This window comes from Pogoniulus pusillus, chromosome 35 (assembly GCF_015220805.1).
Source record: "Pogoniulus pusillus isolate bPogPus1 chromosome 35, bPogPus1.pri, whole genome shotgun sequence".
Classification (NCBI taxonomy): domain Eukaryota; kingdom Metazoa; phylum Chordata; class Aves; order Piciformes; family Lybiidae; genus Pogoniulus; species Pogoniulus pusillus.
Genome location: NC_087298.1, coordinates 10512753 through 10527681, shown reverse-complemented (window position 1 = coordinate 10527681; position 14929 = coordinate 10512753). Strand labels below are relative to the sequence as shown.

General features: G+C 50.9%; 2 protein-coding genes across 2 annotated transcripts; one reads left to right on the top strand and one right to left on the bottom strand.

Moving 5' to 3' along the window:
* Positions 1–585: 585 nt before the first annotated feature.
* On the bottom strand, positions 586–8550 carry PMPCA (peptidase, mitochondrial processing subunit alpha). Its single transcript, XM_064170880.1, has 13 exons — positions 8498–8550; positions 8165–8367; positions 7179–7258; positions 6778–6860; positions 6412–6506; positions 6198–6298; positions 5222–5485; positions 4824–4916; positions 4484–4602; positions 3812–3902; positions 3644–3706; positions 3273–3417; positions 586–2058 (listed from the first exon to the last, which is right to left on the bottom strand). Exons 1-13 carry the CDS (start codon positions 8548–8550, stop codon positions 1889–1891), a joined length of 1560 nt encoding a protein of 519 aa, XP_064026950.1. The 3' UTR covers positions 586–1888.
* A 229-nt stretch (positions 8551–8779) lies between these two features.
* On the top strand, positions 8780–14347 carry ENTR1 (endosome associated trafficking regulator 1). The gene is made up of 7 exons (XM_064171217.1): positions 8780–8970; positions 9062–9343; positions 10348–10421; positions 11150–11261; positions 12469–12531; positions 13223–13362; positions 14184–14347. The coding sequence occupies exons 1-7, from the start codon at positions 8857–8859 to the stop codon at positions 14275–14277; spliced, it is 879 nt and encodes a 292-aa protein (XP_064027287.1). The 5' UTR covers positions 8780–8856; the 3' UTR covers positions 14278–14347.
* Positions 14348–14929: the final 582 nt, after the last annotated feature.

The window sequence follows — 14929 nt, the reverse complement described above, 5'->3', positions numbered from 1 at the left end:
CCATTTGTCTTCAGCTGGAAAAGTGAGATAGATTTCATAGAAGTGTCAGGGTTGGAAGGGACCTCAAGGATCATCCAGCTCCAACCCCCCTGTCATAGGCAGGGACACCTCCCACCAGATCAGGTTGCACACAGCCCCATCCAGCCTGGCCTTGAAAACCTCCAGGGATGGCACCTCTACCACCTCCATGGGCAACCTGTTCCAGTGTCTCACCATGCCCATGGTGAAGAACTATTTCCTAACACCCAATCTGAATCTACCCACTTCTAGTTTTGCTTCATTCCCCCCAGTCCTCTCACTGCCTGGCAACCTAAAATGCCCCTCACCAGCCCCCTTAAGGTCCAGGAAGGCCACAATTAGGTCACTTCAGAGCCTTCTCCAGACTGAATAACCCCAACTCTCTAAGCCTGTCCTAGGAGAGGTGCTCCAGCCCTCTGATCATCCTTGTGGCCCTTGTCTGGACATGTTCCAGCACTCCAGCCTCTTTGGGCTCACTCACATGGAACAAAGAAAGCACACTTCGTCTGCCAGTTCAAGAAACTCAGCTGTCAGCTGATGCATTTCAGAACTCTTATACTTGTTCCATTCATTTAGAGGTCTCTTTTATTTTCTTACAAACATACACAACTGCACAGGACTCTTCCAGACCAGAGGTTCCACAAGAAGCACTGCAACACAGTTTCTCATTGTTGCATCAAGGAAAGGTGTGGGCTAAAGCAGGTAACAGCTGCCTCAGTGTTCTGCTCCCAGTTTGGCTGCTCCTTACACCACACATCAAGCCAGCAAAGGGCTGCAATGCAGCTGGCTGCATTTTTAAGCCCATATGTAAAGAGATTATTTAAATCAAATGTTTTGTTCCTCTTTTGGGTCTCCATCTCTTGTCTGTGGCACTTTGTTTTGTGTCTTTCTAGGACATGGGGTCAGTCACTTTCCAGACCATGAGCTTTCTGCATGTTGTCATTTTGCAGATCCCAACTCCTAGCTGAGCAACATCAAAGTGGGACAATTTCATCTTCTTTTTGCAAGGCCTTAAGTTCATCTGAGTGACAACAAAAAGCGTTGATGAGCATTGGGTACAGCAGCAGCAACTACTTAAAGCTGTTAAAAAGTTCTGCAGTAAAACTTTTCTTCTTTAGCTTAGTTCACTTGCAAGTGAAAAGCCTGAAGAATGGGATCACTTCCATTCTAGAGCAGATGAACTCCACAATATCTTAAGTCATGCCTTAGGTTTGCTTTCCTCTGAGCTCTGGCCAAATGGTGAGATTATTTCCAGTCATGACAGCTGATAAATTACACTGATGAAAGAGATCCATGATGCTTTTAACAAGACCTGGAGTGCAGGAACCTTTGTTGCCTAGCTTCACGTGGACAATAACTGGTGTTTTCTTCATGTGGTTTGAGCAAATCTTTGTTCACCTTGGTAACAATAGAAATATCCTTGAATTCAGCTCCATAAGCCAAGATTTTAAGAGGCCACCACATTCCTCAAGCAGGGCACACACCAGGATCTCCATTGCGACAGCTCCACTTCTACTGCTGATACGGTGAAGTGGTAACCCACAGCAGTGACTGACCTCAGAGAAATGCTTTCAGTTCTATCGTGGATATTTTGGCTGGCTGTGTCCTTTCCAGTGCCAAGAGAAGGCTGTGGACACCCATCCTGTCTTGTAACCTACTCAGAGGGTCAAAGTCCTCATTCAGAGCCAGGCAGGGCCTTTAAGTCCTCTTCACAGTCCAGAGTCCTGAAGCAGCTTTGTTCAGCTGTAGCATCGCTCCACCTTTGCAGCATGGGGCGTGGGGGTGGGGAAGGGCTTGCAGCAATATTATCACCTCCAAAACATGTTAAAAAAGAAGCCAGGTCTGCCAGGGGCGTGCAGGAGGTGCTGCTCTATCGGAAGAGGCGGTACAGCCGCGGCAGCCGCCCGTCCTTGCTGGAAAGTGCTGCCTGGATGTGTTCGTAGCTGGGCAGGTCTGTTAAGTCACCCAGGGCAGCCACTGCTGGTTTTTTATGAAGCATCTTAGTGACCACCCTCTTGATATCAGTAGATTTCACCTGGCCTGCAGGAAAAGAACAGTAAGCTAGAGCTGTGCCAACTACACTGGAAACAGCACAAAGCAGCTTTATTATCAGAGAATCATGGAACTGTTTTGCTTGGAAAAAGACTTTAAGATCATTGAATCCAACCATTAGTCTGGTGCTAAACTATGTTCCTCAGCACATCTTTGTGGGTTTTAAACACCTCCAAGAATGGGGATTCAACCACCTCCCTGGGCAGCCTGTTCCAGTGTTTGAGAACCCTTTCACTGAAGAAGTTTCTTCTAATGGCCAACCTAGACCTACCCTGATGCAACTTGAGGCCATTTCCTCACATTCTATCACTTGTTATTAGGTGTAACAACCCCTACCTGGATCCAGCCTCTTTCCAGGGAGTTGCAGAGAGCCAGAAGGTCTCACTTCAGCCTCCTTTTCTCCAGACTAAACAATCCCAGTTCCCTCCCCTGTTCCCCACCAGCTCTGCTCTCTAGATGGTCAGAAGCCCAATCACTAACTCTAGACCTTCTCTACTATATTTGTTTTTTCCTTCTGACAAAAACCCCATTGCACTGGGAGTTTGAGACCTCTCTCTCTAGTATTTCCAGCCCCACATTATTTAAGGCTCTTCATCTGTGCTACAGGAGTATGTTGCAATTTGCTCCCCAGATGCCTTGATCTGTAGGTACAATCATAGAATCACAAAATCAACCAGGTTGGAAGAGACCTCCAAGCTCAGCCAGTCCAGCGTAGCACACAGCCCTGTCCCATCAACCAGATCATGGCACTAAGTGCCTCATCCAGTCTTTGCTTGAACACCTCCAGGGATGGTGACCCCACTACCAACCTGGGCAGCCCATTCCAGTATCAATCACTCTCTCTGCCAACAACTTCCTCCTAACATCCAGCCTGTACCTCTCCTGGCACAACTTGAGACTGTGTCCTCATGTTCTGTTGCTGGTTGCCTGGCAGAAGAGCCCAACCCTACCTGGCTACAGCTTCCCTTCAGGTAGTTGTAGACAGCAATGAGATCTCCCCTGACCCTTCTCTTTTCCAGGCTGCACACCCACAGTTTCCTCAGCCTCTCCTCACAGGGCTGTGCTCCAGGCCTCTCACCAGCTTCGTTGCCCTTCTCTGGTCACATTCCGGTGCCTCAACATCTCTCTTGAATTGAGGAGCCCAGAACTGGACATAGTACTCAAGCTGTGTCCAGTGGGAAGGAAAAGTATCATCTACTCACTGATCAGGTCACAGAGCTCATGAGGTAGCTTCCTTGTGTTTGTGGCCAACACCTGCCTTCCCACATCTTCAAAGATAACTGGCCGAGCCTCCAGGTTCATCATGAGCATGGACTTCAGCTGTGTCTTCGCCCGCTCAAGTTCCACCTGTGCATGAACAGCAAATACAAGCATGATCAAAAAAAGCCTGGCTGCTGCTCTCCGACACAAGATACCACCTAAGAGTTCTGCAAACACCTTCCTCGTGGTGAAGGTGTGGCTGACAGGACTGTATTCTTGTACAGAAATATGTAACATACTTATCAACAACAATTCACTGCCAGTGCAATGCAACATTTCAGCTCAAAGACCTTCTGCAGGTTATGCTGCTGACCTCTCCTACTGCTCCTGCCATGAGAATGAATTCTCTGGTGATGATTTCCACCATCTCTCGAACCTAAAACACACAGGTCATTGAAAGAAGGTGAGAACAATGCTTACTCTGGTACCAAGGGGTGTGATTGCTCTTTAAGGACTTGTGTTTGAATGCAGGACTCTGTACCTGCTTTGGATCTGCACTGGCATGTATACACAGGAGACCTGTATCCTCGTAACTGTGGTGGTAAGAAGTTGCATTGTACATCCAGTGGTGCCTGTGAGGACAAAAATAGTGTGCAAACGTTTTAAAAGCTGAACTGAAATGTCAAAATCAACCAAACATGGACAGCAAGCTCCCTCCTAGGGTACTCAGCAGTGCCAGAGGAATTCATCACTTCCTGCCTCTGACCTTTTCTGCATATGCCACCTACTTCCTTCTTTCTATTTGCATTCTTGAGACCCAAGCCCAGAGCAATATGCAGCAGTATCACTGGTACCTACTGCCAATTCTGTTAGTCTCCTGGATTACCTCAAGGTGGAAGAATATCCCCAATTAAAGGATGTGTTGGGCTAGTGGAGAAAGACAGGATTCCTGCTCACTTCTGCCCTTTCACCCTCTCAAAATGCCCACTGATGAATCTTACAGCTGATGTAAAACCTGGGGGTGTTGTTGGCTTTCAAAACATGGCACTTAGTGCCATGGTCTAGTTGACTGGATAGGGCTGGGGGATAGGTTGGACTGGATGATCTTCAAGGTCTCTTCCAACCTGGTTGATTCTATGATTCTAACATGAAGGCTTCAACATGAGCCTTAAGAAGACTTTTTGCTATCCCTTCAACAGAAAGGCAAACCAACCTGTTGAGCACATTGAGATAGAGGCGAGTGAACATGCCCTTGCCAGGCCCTCCAGCTGAGAAAGAGCCACCCCCTCCCATCATCATGTTCAGTACTGCAAATGGAATGAAATCTTCCTCCTGGATGGCAACAAGAAATTCAGTCAGCGAACAGCAGAGCTCTGAATGGTCTGGGATGAGTGAAAAAAGAAGAGTCTAAGAAGAGCATGAAGCTCAGCACCTTCATCAGGGTGCCAGTGACAAGCTGCTGGTCTGTACACACAGCATCAGTGCCAGTGTTTAGATAATGAGGTACAGTGTTCTGAGATTCTTCAAGTACAGGGTTTGAAGTTGATACTTACTAAAAACGAGCAGCTTTCTAACCCAATCATGATGTGGGTGAGCTCTGGGATGGGAGTAGGGCCCAGACTCACGTCTGACATATCTTTTTCAACCTGTGTGAAGGGCAGACAAATTATTAGGACCGATTTTCACCTCCACTGTATCCAGCTTGATAGATTCCCAATAATTAACTTGTCACCCAGAGAGCTGTCAGAGAATCACAGAACGGTCTGGGTTGGAAGGGACCTCCACAGGTCATCTAGTGCAATGCCCTCTGCACTGAGCAGAGGCATTTTGATGAGGTTGCCCAGGGCAACATGGCCAGCTGGGGCTCATATTCTTGAACGACATCTACTTGGAGAAAAGCAAAGCCTATAAAGCAAGCAGCCAAAGAGGCACAAAGCCACCAGCTTTTTACCTTGACAATGCCTCCTGTGTACTGAGCCACAGATCTGTCCACGTCCTTGGTCTGTCCACTGCCCCACGCTGGCTCCACTCCAAGCAGATGTTTCCTGGCACACTCCACCAACTGCTCGTGCTCGATTCCCACCCCAGCAAGCACCATCCTGTCTGGAGTGTAGTAGTTGCGCAGGTAGGAGTGCAGCACTCCGCGATCGATCCTGTCAGTGTTCTCCACAGGGCAGAACCTGTTCAGCCCCACTGTGTTCTCTCTGTAGGCTGCCTAAAAGGAAACAGAGGTGTTAAAATAACAAATATTTACCCAGCCTCCATCTGAACCTTCTCTGCCTGCTTGAGACGTGAGGCAGGAAAGGTTGAGCATTTCACTGAAGTTATCTCAACAACATATTCATAGGATCATAGAATGGTTTGGGTTGGAAGGGACCTTAAACATCATCTAGTTCCAAATGCCACGGGCAAGGACACCTTCCACTAGACCAGGTGGCTCAAGCTAGCAACAAAGGTTAAGTTCCAGACAGTTTTAATTTAGGTTGTCATCTTTTATGTGCTGTAGTTTACATTCATTGCCCCTTGTCCTGTCACAGGGTGCAACTGAGTATCTCAGTCCCCTTCTTCCTGACCCCCACCCCTCAGATATTTATAGACATTTATTAGATCCCCTTTCAGCCTTCTCCTCTCCAGATTAAACAGCCCCAGGTCTTTCAGCCTTTCCTCACAAGGCAATGCTCCAGTCCCTCTCTGTAACCCTCCACTGGACTCTCTCAAGTAGATCCTTGACCCTCTTGAACTGGGGAGCCCAGAACTGGATGCAATATTCCAGGTGGAGCCTCACTAGGGCAGAGGAGAGGGAAGGGAAAAACTCGCTCAATCTGCTATACATACTCCTCTTAATGCCCCCCAGGATGCCCTTTGGCTTCTTGGCCAGAAGGGCACACTGCTGTCCCGCTGCCCCCGCGGCACTCTCTCTCTTTTACCGCGTGGATCATTTCTGTGAGCAGAGGCTCTGGGTCAGGTCTCATGTTCAGGTCTTCAAGCTCAAACCGGATAGCTGTGCGAGTCATCTCGATCTCTTCATCTGCAGCCAGAGAGACAGCAAGGGATGACAACCCCACCTCCACTGCTCAGGGGCTAGTGAAGAACTCTGAAATCTCAGAGGCCACTTTGGAAGCAGAGACTGATGTTCCAGACCTGATAACCTGGGCTGTAGTGCGACATCAGCCAGCAAGTTGACCACTGTGTCCAGGCCTTTGGCATCAGCAGAAACAGCATACATGATGGTGTCCCTGCAACACAAGCAGAGGGCTCCTGCACTGAGAACTCACTTCTGTGATCATTCAGTAAACACAAAGGTGCTTGGCCGTTACTAAATGCTTCTGGAGGCAAACAGAACTGACTTTTCTAACCCTTTCAGGTGGTTTCTTAGCAGCCACCACAAATGGATTTGTGCTCCTTAAAAAGCACAAACTGCCTTTCACTGCCATGCACCAGGAAAATCAACTCAAGCTTGTCAGTGCTAAAACCACTCAGGTAATAGCAAGGGAAGGAGCACTGTACCTGGATGCCTGGCAGTCACAAATGCCCCCATGCTTTTCTAAGGTGAGGAGAATTTCATCTTTGCTGGCAAATTGAGCTGTGGACTAAAAACGAGGATAACAATGTTATTGACTAGTAAAGCAATAGCTGCTTGCAATCCTTTGGTGTAGTCCAGACAAGCACAGTTTACATTCTAGACATCAAGTAGTTTGTTATACACTCAGGAAGCTTAGAACTGAAAGAACAGACTTACAAAGTGTAATTTGGGTCACAATAATTAACTAGGAGCACTACCACGATCCATTTAAACAGCACAGAGCGGTAGGGCTGTAAGGAGCTGGCCCTGCCTCAGCTTTCTCAGGTCCCCAGGTGCTCAGGTTTCTGTTCCACACAGCTCCCAGGGCCCCACTGTGGGTACTCACAGAGAAGGCCAGCTTTTCCAAGAAGTGAGAGATGCCACTGAGGTATTTTGCTTCATGTCTTGATCCCGAATTGACAAGAACTAGTGTTAAGAAGACAAGAAATCAGCATATTTTGGCCATAACAACCCCAAGCAGTGCCCCAAGTTGGGGGCAGAGGGGCTGGAGAGCAGCCAGGCAGAGAGGGACCTGGGGGTGCTGGTAGAGAGTAGCTGAACATGAGCCAGCAGTGTGCCCAGGTGGCCAAGAAGGCAAATGGCATCCTGGTCTGGAACAGAAGTAGTGTGGCCAGCAGGACCAGGGATGCCCTTCTGCCCCTGTACCCAGCACTGGTCAGGCCACAACTTGAAACCTGTGTCCAGTTCTGGGCTCCTCAATTCAAGAGAGATGTTGAGGTGCTGGAAGGTGTTTGGAGAAGGGCAGCAAGGCTGGGGAGGGGCCTGGAGCACAGCCCTGTGAGGAGAGGCTGAGGGAGCTGGGGGTGTGCAGCCTGCAGCAGAGGAGGCTCAGGGCAGAGCTCATTGCTGCCTGCAGCTGCCTGCAGGGAGGCTGTAGCCAGGTGGGGTTGAGCTCTGCTGCCAGGCAGCCAGGGACAGAAGAAGGGGACACAGCCTCAAGCTCTGCCAGGGGAGGTCTAGGCTGGATGTTGTTAGGAAGTTGTTGTCAGAGAGAGTGATTGGCACTGGAATGGGCTGCCCAGGGAGGTGGTGGAGGCACCATCCCCGGAGGCGTTTAAGAGAAGGCTGCGTGGGGCACTGAGTGCCATGGTCTGGTTGATTGGCCAGGGCTGGGTGCTAGGTTGGGCTGGCTGAGCTTGGAGCTCTCTTCCAACCCGGTTCATTCTGTGATGTCTTTACCCACACCGCAGTCCTTACACACAAGCAAGGCCCCCGGGGGAGGTGAAATGTCACCGCCACGGCCCTAGCCCGGCCAGCGGCACGGATCGGTGCCACTCCCGAAGCCCGCCCTGGCCATGCGCCGGTACTCACGGCCCACGGTGCAGAACTGCCCGAACTTGTTCTGGGAGGCGACGCGCAGCCCGTTCTCCAGCACCGTCACCCGCGTCTCGAACCGCTCCCGGCCCTCCGCCGCCGCGAACACCGCCTTGGGCACGCCAGGCAGCGGGCAGCTCAGCGGCACACCGGGGTACGAGCCGCCGCCGCTGTAGCGCCGGCCGGCCGGCAGCCCGCACCTGCGGGACAGCGGGAGAGGCCGTCAGCGGGGACAGGCACCCCGGCAGCACCTGCCCCGCGGGCGGTACCGGGCGCTGCATCCCCGCCCCGCCCAGCTTTCCCCCCGCCCGTGGCAGAGGCAGCTCTCACCGCCGAGCCGGGCCGCAGGCGCCGCGCCGCAGCCACGCCATGGCGGCAGCCATCCTGCCGCGGCGTCACGTGTGCCTGCGGCTGCCCCTGCGCGGCCGCGGTGGCGCCTGGGAAGGGGGGCGGGACCGGGCGGAGGCCGGGCTTGGGTGCGGTCGCGGCGGCCGCTCGCTCATTGGTGCGCTGCAAGGAGGGGCGGGGCCGTGCCTCGGGGCGGGACCCGCCCTGCCGCCGGGGGAGCGGAGGCAGCAGCGGCGGAGCGGAGGCAGCAGCGGGGTTGCGGGGCCAGCAGCGGCGGAGCGGAGGCAGCAGCGGCGGAGCGGGGCCAGCAGCGGGGTTGCGGGGCCAGCGGCGGCGTGGCCATGGCCGCGGGAGAGCTGCCGGCCGCGGGCCCGGACGAGCCTAACCCCTTCTCCTTCCGCGAGTTCGTCCGCACCAAGGCCCGCAGCGGCGAGGAAGTTACCGGTACCTGTCAGGTAGGGCCGAGGCGGAGGCGCGTCTGAACCCGTGGCGCGGAGGCGCCCGCCCCATGTCCACCTCAGCTCTGCTCTCCCGTCCCATCCGCAGGCCGCGCCCCCCGGCCACAGCCTTGGCCCTCTCCTACTCCCGGATCCAGTGCCTCTTGGCGTGGCGGAGGATGACGAGGAAGAGGATGAATGGAGCGAGAGCTACCGGCCCTTGGCCGTGGAGCAGGCCTATCTCGCCGCCGTGGGCCCTGCCTCACCCTCCGCCGGCTCCTTTTTCTCTGCGAGTTTGGGGCTGGCAGGCAGCGAGGACCTGAGCGTGGCCTCTCTCGGAGCCCCCCCAGGGCCGGGCTTTCACTCCCAGCGGCAGCCCAGCTACGAGGAGGTGAGCACCTTGGCCGCCCTCCCGGCACCTTTCTCAAGGCAGGCACTGGCGCTGCCTGCGAGCTCTGCTTTCTCGGCAAGCTCCTGTGTCAGGGTGTTGCAGAACTTGATGTCAAAGTGCGCGGTCAGGAAGGGTTGTTAGAACATCTTGAGAAAGAGGAGTAGGTTTGAAAAGCTTCTCCTACAGCATAGGGCGATGAGGCTGAGGAGAGGTCTGGCAAGCATGACCTGTGAGGAGCGGCTGAGGGAGCTGGGGTGGCTTAGTCTGGAGAACTGGAGGCTGAGAGGGGAATCTTATTGCCCTCTACAGCTACCTAAAAGAAGGTTGTAGTGAGGCTGGAGCTGGTCTCATCTCCCGAATTACTAATGATAGGACAAGAGGAAATGGCCTCAAGTTGCATCAGGGGAGGTTTAGGTTGGAGGTTGGGAGGAAGTTCTTTCCTGAGCAGGTGGTCAGGCACTGGAACAGGCTGCCCAGGGAGGTGGTGGAGTCACCATCCCTGGAGGTGTTTCAAAGGAGAGTGGCTGTGGTGCTTGAGGCTGTGGTCTGGTGAAGAAGGATGTTGGGATTGAAGGTTGGACTGGCTGATCCTGGTGGTCCTTTGCAACCATAGTGATTCACAGTGATGAGATGTTGTGCTGAGGGCTTTGGCTTAGTCAAGGGCTTGTCAGTGTGAAAGTAATGATTGGACTGGATGAGCTTGAAGGGCTTTTCCAATCTGTGAATCAGATCCAGCACCAACTGCTTTTGACATGACCCAGGTGACTTTATTCTGCCCTTGCTCCTTGAGGTCATATTAATTCAGAATTCACAGCATTTGGTTATGCACTGATGGTTTGGTGCCACCTTTCTGTATCCCCCAGAGTTAGTGAAGTCAAGAGGGGGGGGAAAAGGTGTGAAAGCATGTGTGAATGTAACAGAAAGAGCAAGACAGCAGTGGAGCTCAAGCTGAACACTTTTTCCTCGTTGTTTCTCGTTTCTAATGAGAATGTTTTGTTTTTCAGCTAAAGGAAGAGAATGCCAGTTTGAGAAGCAAGATCAGTAAGCTTCAGATTTTCTCTGAGGCTCAAGCAGACAAGTGCGTAAGCCACAGTATGGGGAAAGGTAACCACATAGGAGAGGAGTTGCCTTAGAAGAGGTGCTCACTGGGAAGAGAGTCAATGGCTTTGAAGAAGACAAATGTAGTTGAAATCTGTGTTATTTGTTAAAAAGCTTTGACAGGCTTGGTTTGGTTATTGAAAAAGGCTTGGAAAGTAAGTAGCAAGCTGATGTCTGTGCAGTATGTTTGCGGGGCTGATGCTTTGTGGAGTTGAGGCGGTTAGTGAAAGGGTAGGGCTTGGCAGGATGCATAAAGCTTCATAGTAATGAAGTCATCTTCTTTAAAGTAGGAAAAACCCAAACGTTTATGTTTTTGCTGGTGAGCAATATGGAATGGGGAGACTTGAATTGTCTGAGGTTCTAGAAGCTAGGCTGGCTCTGAATCTTTCTGCACTCTGCTGTTTCTTCCAGTGAGGTAAATTGGTATTTCCATGGGGATGGGATAAATCTGGTTCAGAATTGCTCTTCTCTAGGCTGGTTGTACACAACCCTTGTTTCTGTAGGGCCTTTCTGCCTTCAACTCTGTTGTTCCCATTAATGCTAGTGGATGTTGAACAGTGTCCCCTGAGCCACAGCCTGGAAGTGTAGTTCTGTGAGAAGACTTCATTTTTCTTGTAACATGGAAGAATGAGTTTCTTGATTCTTCTCTAGAGTTTTCTTTCTGTTACAAGTGCTTACTGTACAATGTCCTTTGGGTTTTTTTTCAAGGATGAAGAAGCTGGAAAAAAAGCTTGAGGAAAACAAAATTAAAGAAGAAAAAGAAGCACAGGATCTAGAAGCAATGGTGCAGCATGTGGAACAAAATCTCCAGCTGATGACTGTAAGTGTTGGTGTTTGCCATAGCAGTGGAAGCTGTGTAGTTCCTTTTCTCTCTTCCCTTAGGAAAGAGAGGGAAACTGAGGTGATTCCTTAACCCTTGTGAGCACTGAACAGCTCTGATGTGGGTTCAGGTTCTTAGGATAGAATAGAATGTAGTCAAGGAGGTTGGAAGAGACCTCCAAGCTCAGCCAGTCTAACCTAGCACCCAGCCCTGCCCAATCAACCAGACCATGGCACTAAGTGCCCCATCCAGGCTTTGCTTCAACACCTCCAGGGATGGCGACTCCATCACCTCCCTGGGCAGCCCATTCCAGTGCCAATCACTTCCTCTGCCAACAACTTCCTCCTGACATCCAGCCTAGACGTCCCTTGGCACTACTTGAGATTGTGTCCCCTTGTTCTGTTGCTGGTTGCCTGAGAGAAGAGACCAACCCCACCTGGCTACAGCCTCCCTTCAGGTAGTTGTAGACAGCAATGAGGTCTGTCCTGAGCCTCCTTTTCTCCAGGCATAATAATGCCTTCCCTTACAATAAAACTTCCTTATAATAAAACTGTCCCATGAACTTCTTTTGTTATGCAGAATCACAGAATCAGTCAGGGTTGGAAGGGATCACAAGGATCATCTAATTCCAACCCCCCTGCTATAAGCAGGGACACCCTACCCTAAACCAGGTTGGCCAGAGCCTCATCCATCCAGGCCTTAAACACCTCCAGGGGTGGGGCCTCAACCACCTCCCTGGGCAACCCATTCCAGGCTCTGGAAGAAGAATTTCCTCCTCACATCCAGTCTGAATCTCCCCACTTCCAGCTATGCTCAATAAGCATGAGGAAGGTCTTTGCAGAAACACTGATTCTGGATTCTTTAACACCTTCAGGAGCTGTTTTGCACCCTCCTGTATGAACTAAGAACTGTTTTTCCTGCTTGCTTATTTATACTGAGTACCTTTTATTCTTGTCCACGAACAAAATTTAATGTCTGGAGGTAGTGGACAGCACTTGAAGATACCAGAAAGGAAAAAAGGAGGGAACAGTTGACAAGACATGACTGGGACACTGTCCCCATCTTGTAAAGCAGTCAGAAGATGAGTTGGTGTGACAACCATTTCACTTCCAATTTATGTACTGGAATGAGGTGTTCCTGTGTAGTTCAAGCTGCTTGCTGTGTCCTCAGCTCTGCTGTGGTGTAACTCATCTTCACTCTGTTGCAGAAACGAGCTGTTAAAGCAGAAAACAGTGCTGCAAAGCTGAAACAGGAGAATGCACTTCTTCAGGTATGAAGCAGTGTCCTCAGGACCTTGCTAAATGTACCAGGGATGAAAGTCTACATCTGCAAATAGAACCTGCAAAAAGGAGGATTTTAACCACACCTCAACTTTCCTAGGGAATCCTGCAGGAGGTGTTTTAGACTGGAGGGTATCAGCTCCATGCAGGCTGTTAACCTCAGCTCTGCAACTTGTGCTGCATTGTGTACAATTCTGCTGAAGTTTCATGTGTTGTTCAAATGTTGTTTGACACTGGGGACCTCTGGATGCTATGATGTGACAGGGGAAATGGGCATTTAACTGCAGGGAGGTTCCTGATAGAGAAGGAGGAGAAGCTTGAGAAATACTACAGATAGCTGAGCAGAGCCTTTGGGATGTTAGGGGATAGCATCAGTGTCAGGCTTCCATCTGCACATTCCATTCCATGGAATCCACTGCTCCAACACTGGGTTGATTCTGTGAAGCAGAACAGACAGACAGGCTGTCATGAGAACACTGAATCCATTTTCAGCTTAAGGCTTCCAAGTTGTAGGTCTGTGCCCAAGACAGCTCTGCAGAGCCAGGAAAACATTCTAGGCTGGCTCGTATGGGATCTGGTCACAAGTTGTGGTACCTAATAAATTGCTGTACAAAGGCCTTCATTTAGTTGTAAGGTGATGCAGCTATTTTTGGGTCAAGTTTCTGGTTTTTCCCTCTCTAGGTTCAGCTGCAGAATTACAAGACAGAAAATGAGGCCCTGAGGCTGGGCCAGTCAGCGAGTCTGGCTGCAGTGAAACAAAATGCAGACCTGGCCCTCCAGAAGCTTCTCACAGTGATAACAAACTCCCAGTCCTCCATCAAGTGAGTGCTTAAGATGAATGTCCTAACACTATCCCAGAGAGTGAGGTCACATCTGTATGTCCCCAGTGGGTTTTCTAGGATTGAAATTCTGTGTGCTAGATCAGCTCATCCATGTTCCCACCTACCTGTGATGAATTTCCCTCCAAGTTAAGGTCATTAAAATAAATAGAACTTGTCTTACTTTTACATTTAAGGTAAAACCATTCTACTTAGATGCTCCAAGTCTCTTACACTTGTGCCACGTTTTCCCTTGTATGTAATAAGCTCTTTCCTGCTGCTAGTCTTGAATGTATCCTAACTTCAGTTAATCTAGACTTATGTTTGGGGTAAGCACTACTCCAAAGCCATTAGCTGGAAAGAAAAGGAGGCAGATATTTTTGTCCTAAAGAGATGTTTAGGATCTTGAGCATGCTGTGGATTTCTAGTGATCCCAAAGAGATAATGGGTTTTGTGACCTGGAATGTGAGTTGACAGCACTTTTGTGGGAAGATCTCTCTATACTTCTGCTTCTTTTTGCTTTCTTTGGTTTTCAGGTGAATGCTTTAGGAGCACAAATTGTTTGCTCTTGACATTTTTTCATGGGACAAGACTTTATTTTCCTAGGCTAGGGCTGGGTGCTAGGTTGGACTGGATGATCTTGGAGGTCTCTTCCAGCCTGGTTGATTCTGTGACTCCTCTAAGACTCTTTTCACTTCCAAGTGAAATACAGATAAGCTGCTTGATAAATCATGTCGTATGGGCAAACATCACCTAAACCTCCATGATGAAGGGCTTCTTCATCCTCTTCTCCTCAGTCTAATGCTGTCTCTTCCCTGTTCCAGGCAGCTGGTCTCTGGAGCAGAATCACTGCAGCTCGTCGCTGATCTCCTTAAATCAATAGACAGATTTTCTGAAGTGTCAGAGGATGGACAGTGACTCAAAGTGGTCTCAAAGGGAGAACTTTGCTTTAATGCAGAAACCACTACTAAAAAGTTAATTTCTAATATTCAGCCTCTTTACGACGTGGGAAGTTTTTAGTGCTGCTGCCAGAGTCGGCTTGTGCTCTCCCCACACCGCACAGCAAGAGCCAATGAGTCGCTAAAATCTGAATTGACAACAGTATGTCCCTTCTCCTGCTCACCTGGGACCTCGCACCCATCTCCTTCACACCTCATGTACCCGTGAGAGCCCCAGACGCTGGCTGAAACCCCACCAAGCAGCCCGACTTTCACCTGGCACCCCACCAGAGTTCTGGCCGGGGGTCTCCTCACATTCCTCTCGCCGCTGACAGAAAAGGGGTTGGGGTGTTTATGTGGCGGGGTGAATCCCCGCAGGGCTCGGCCTCGGGCGCGGTTTGCACCTTCCTCTCGGCCGCAGCGTAGCCGTTTTTGCGGCGGTGCCCCCACGGGCAATGTGCGGTGCTGAGGAGGGGCGCAGGGACCCGGCAGCGCTGCTCCGCTGGCCGCGTGCGTGGGCTCCGCCCCTCCGGGGACTCGCGGGAGCGCTCGGTTGGCTGGGCGGTGTCACGTGGGGGGGGGGGGGCTCCGCTGGCAGAACTCCGGCGGTGATTGGGCGCAGGGAGAGTGGC

Excerpts from the sequence above, each read along its gene's own strand:
- PMPCA (XM_064170880.1), bottom strand. The coding sequence starts at position 8,550 with ATGGCTGCCGCCATGGCGTGGCTGCGGCGCGGCGCCTGCGGCCCGGCT. Across the intron at positions 6,299-6,411 it reads ACTACAGCCCAGGTTATCAG|ATGAAGAGATCGAGATGACT; the intron begins GTCTGGAACATC and ends CTCTGGCTGCAG. Across the intron at positions 3,707-3,811 it reads CCAGTGCAGATCCAAAGCAG|GTTCGAGAGATGGTGGAAAT; the intron begins GTACAGAGTCCT and ends TGTGTGTTTTAG.
- ENTR1 (XM_064171217.1), top strand. The coding sequence starts at position 8,857 with ATGGCCGCGGGAGAGCTGCCGGCCGCGGGCCCGGACGAGCCTAACCCC. Across the intron at positions 9,344-10,347 it reads GGCAGCCCAGCTACGAGGAG|CTAAAGGAAGAGAATGCCAG; the intron begins GTGAGCACCTTG and ends TTTGTTTTTCAG. Across the intron at positions 13,363-14,183 it reads AACTCCCAGTCCTCCATCAA|GCAGCTGGTCTCTGGAGCAG; the intron begins GTGAGTGCTTAA and ends TCCCTGTTCCAG.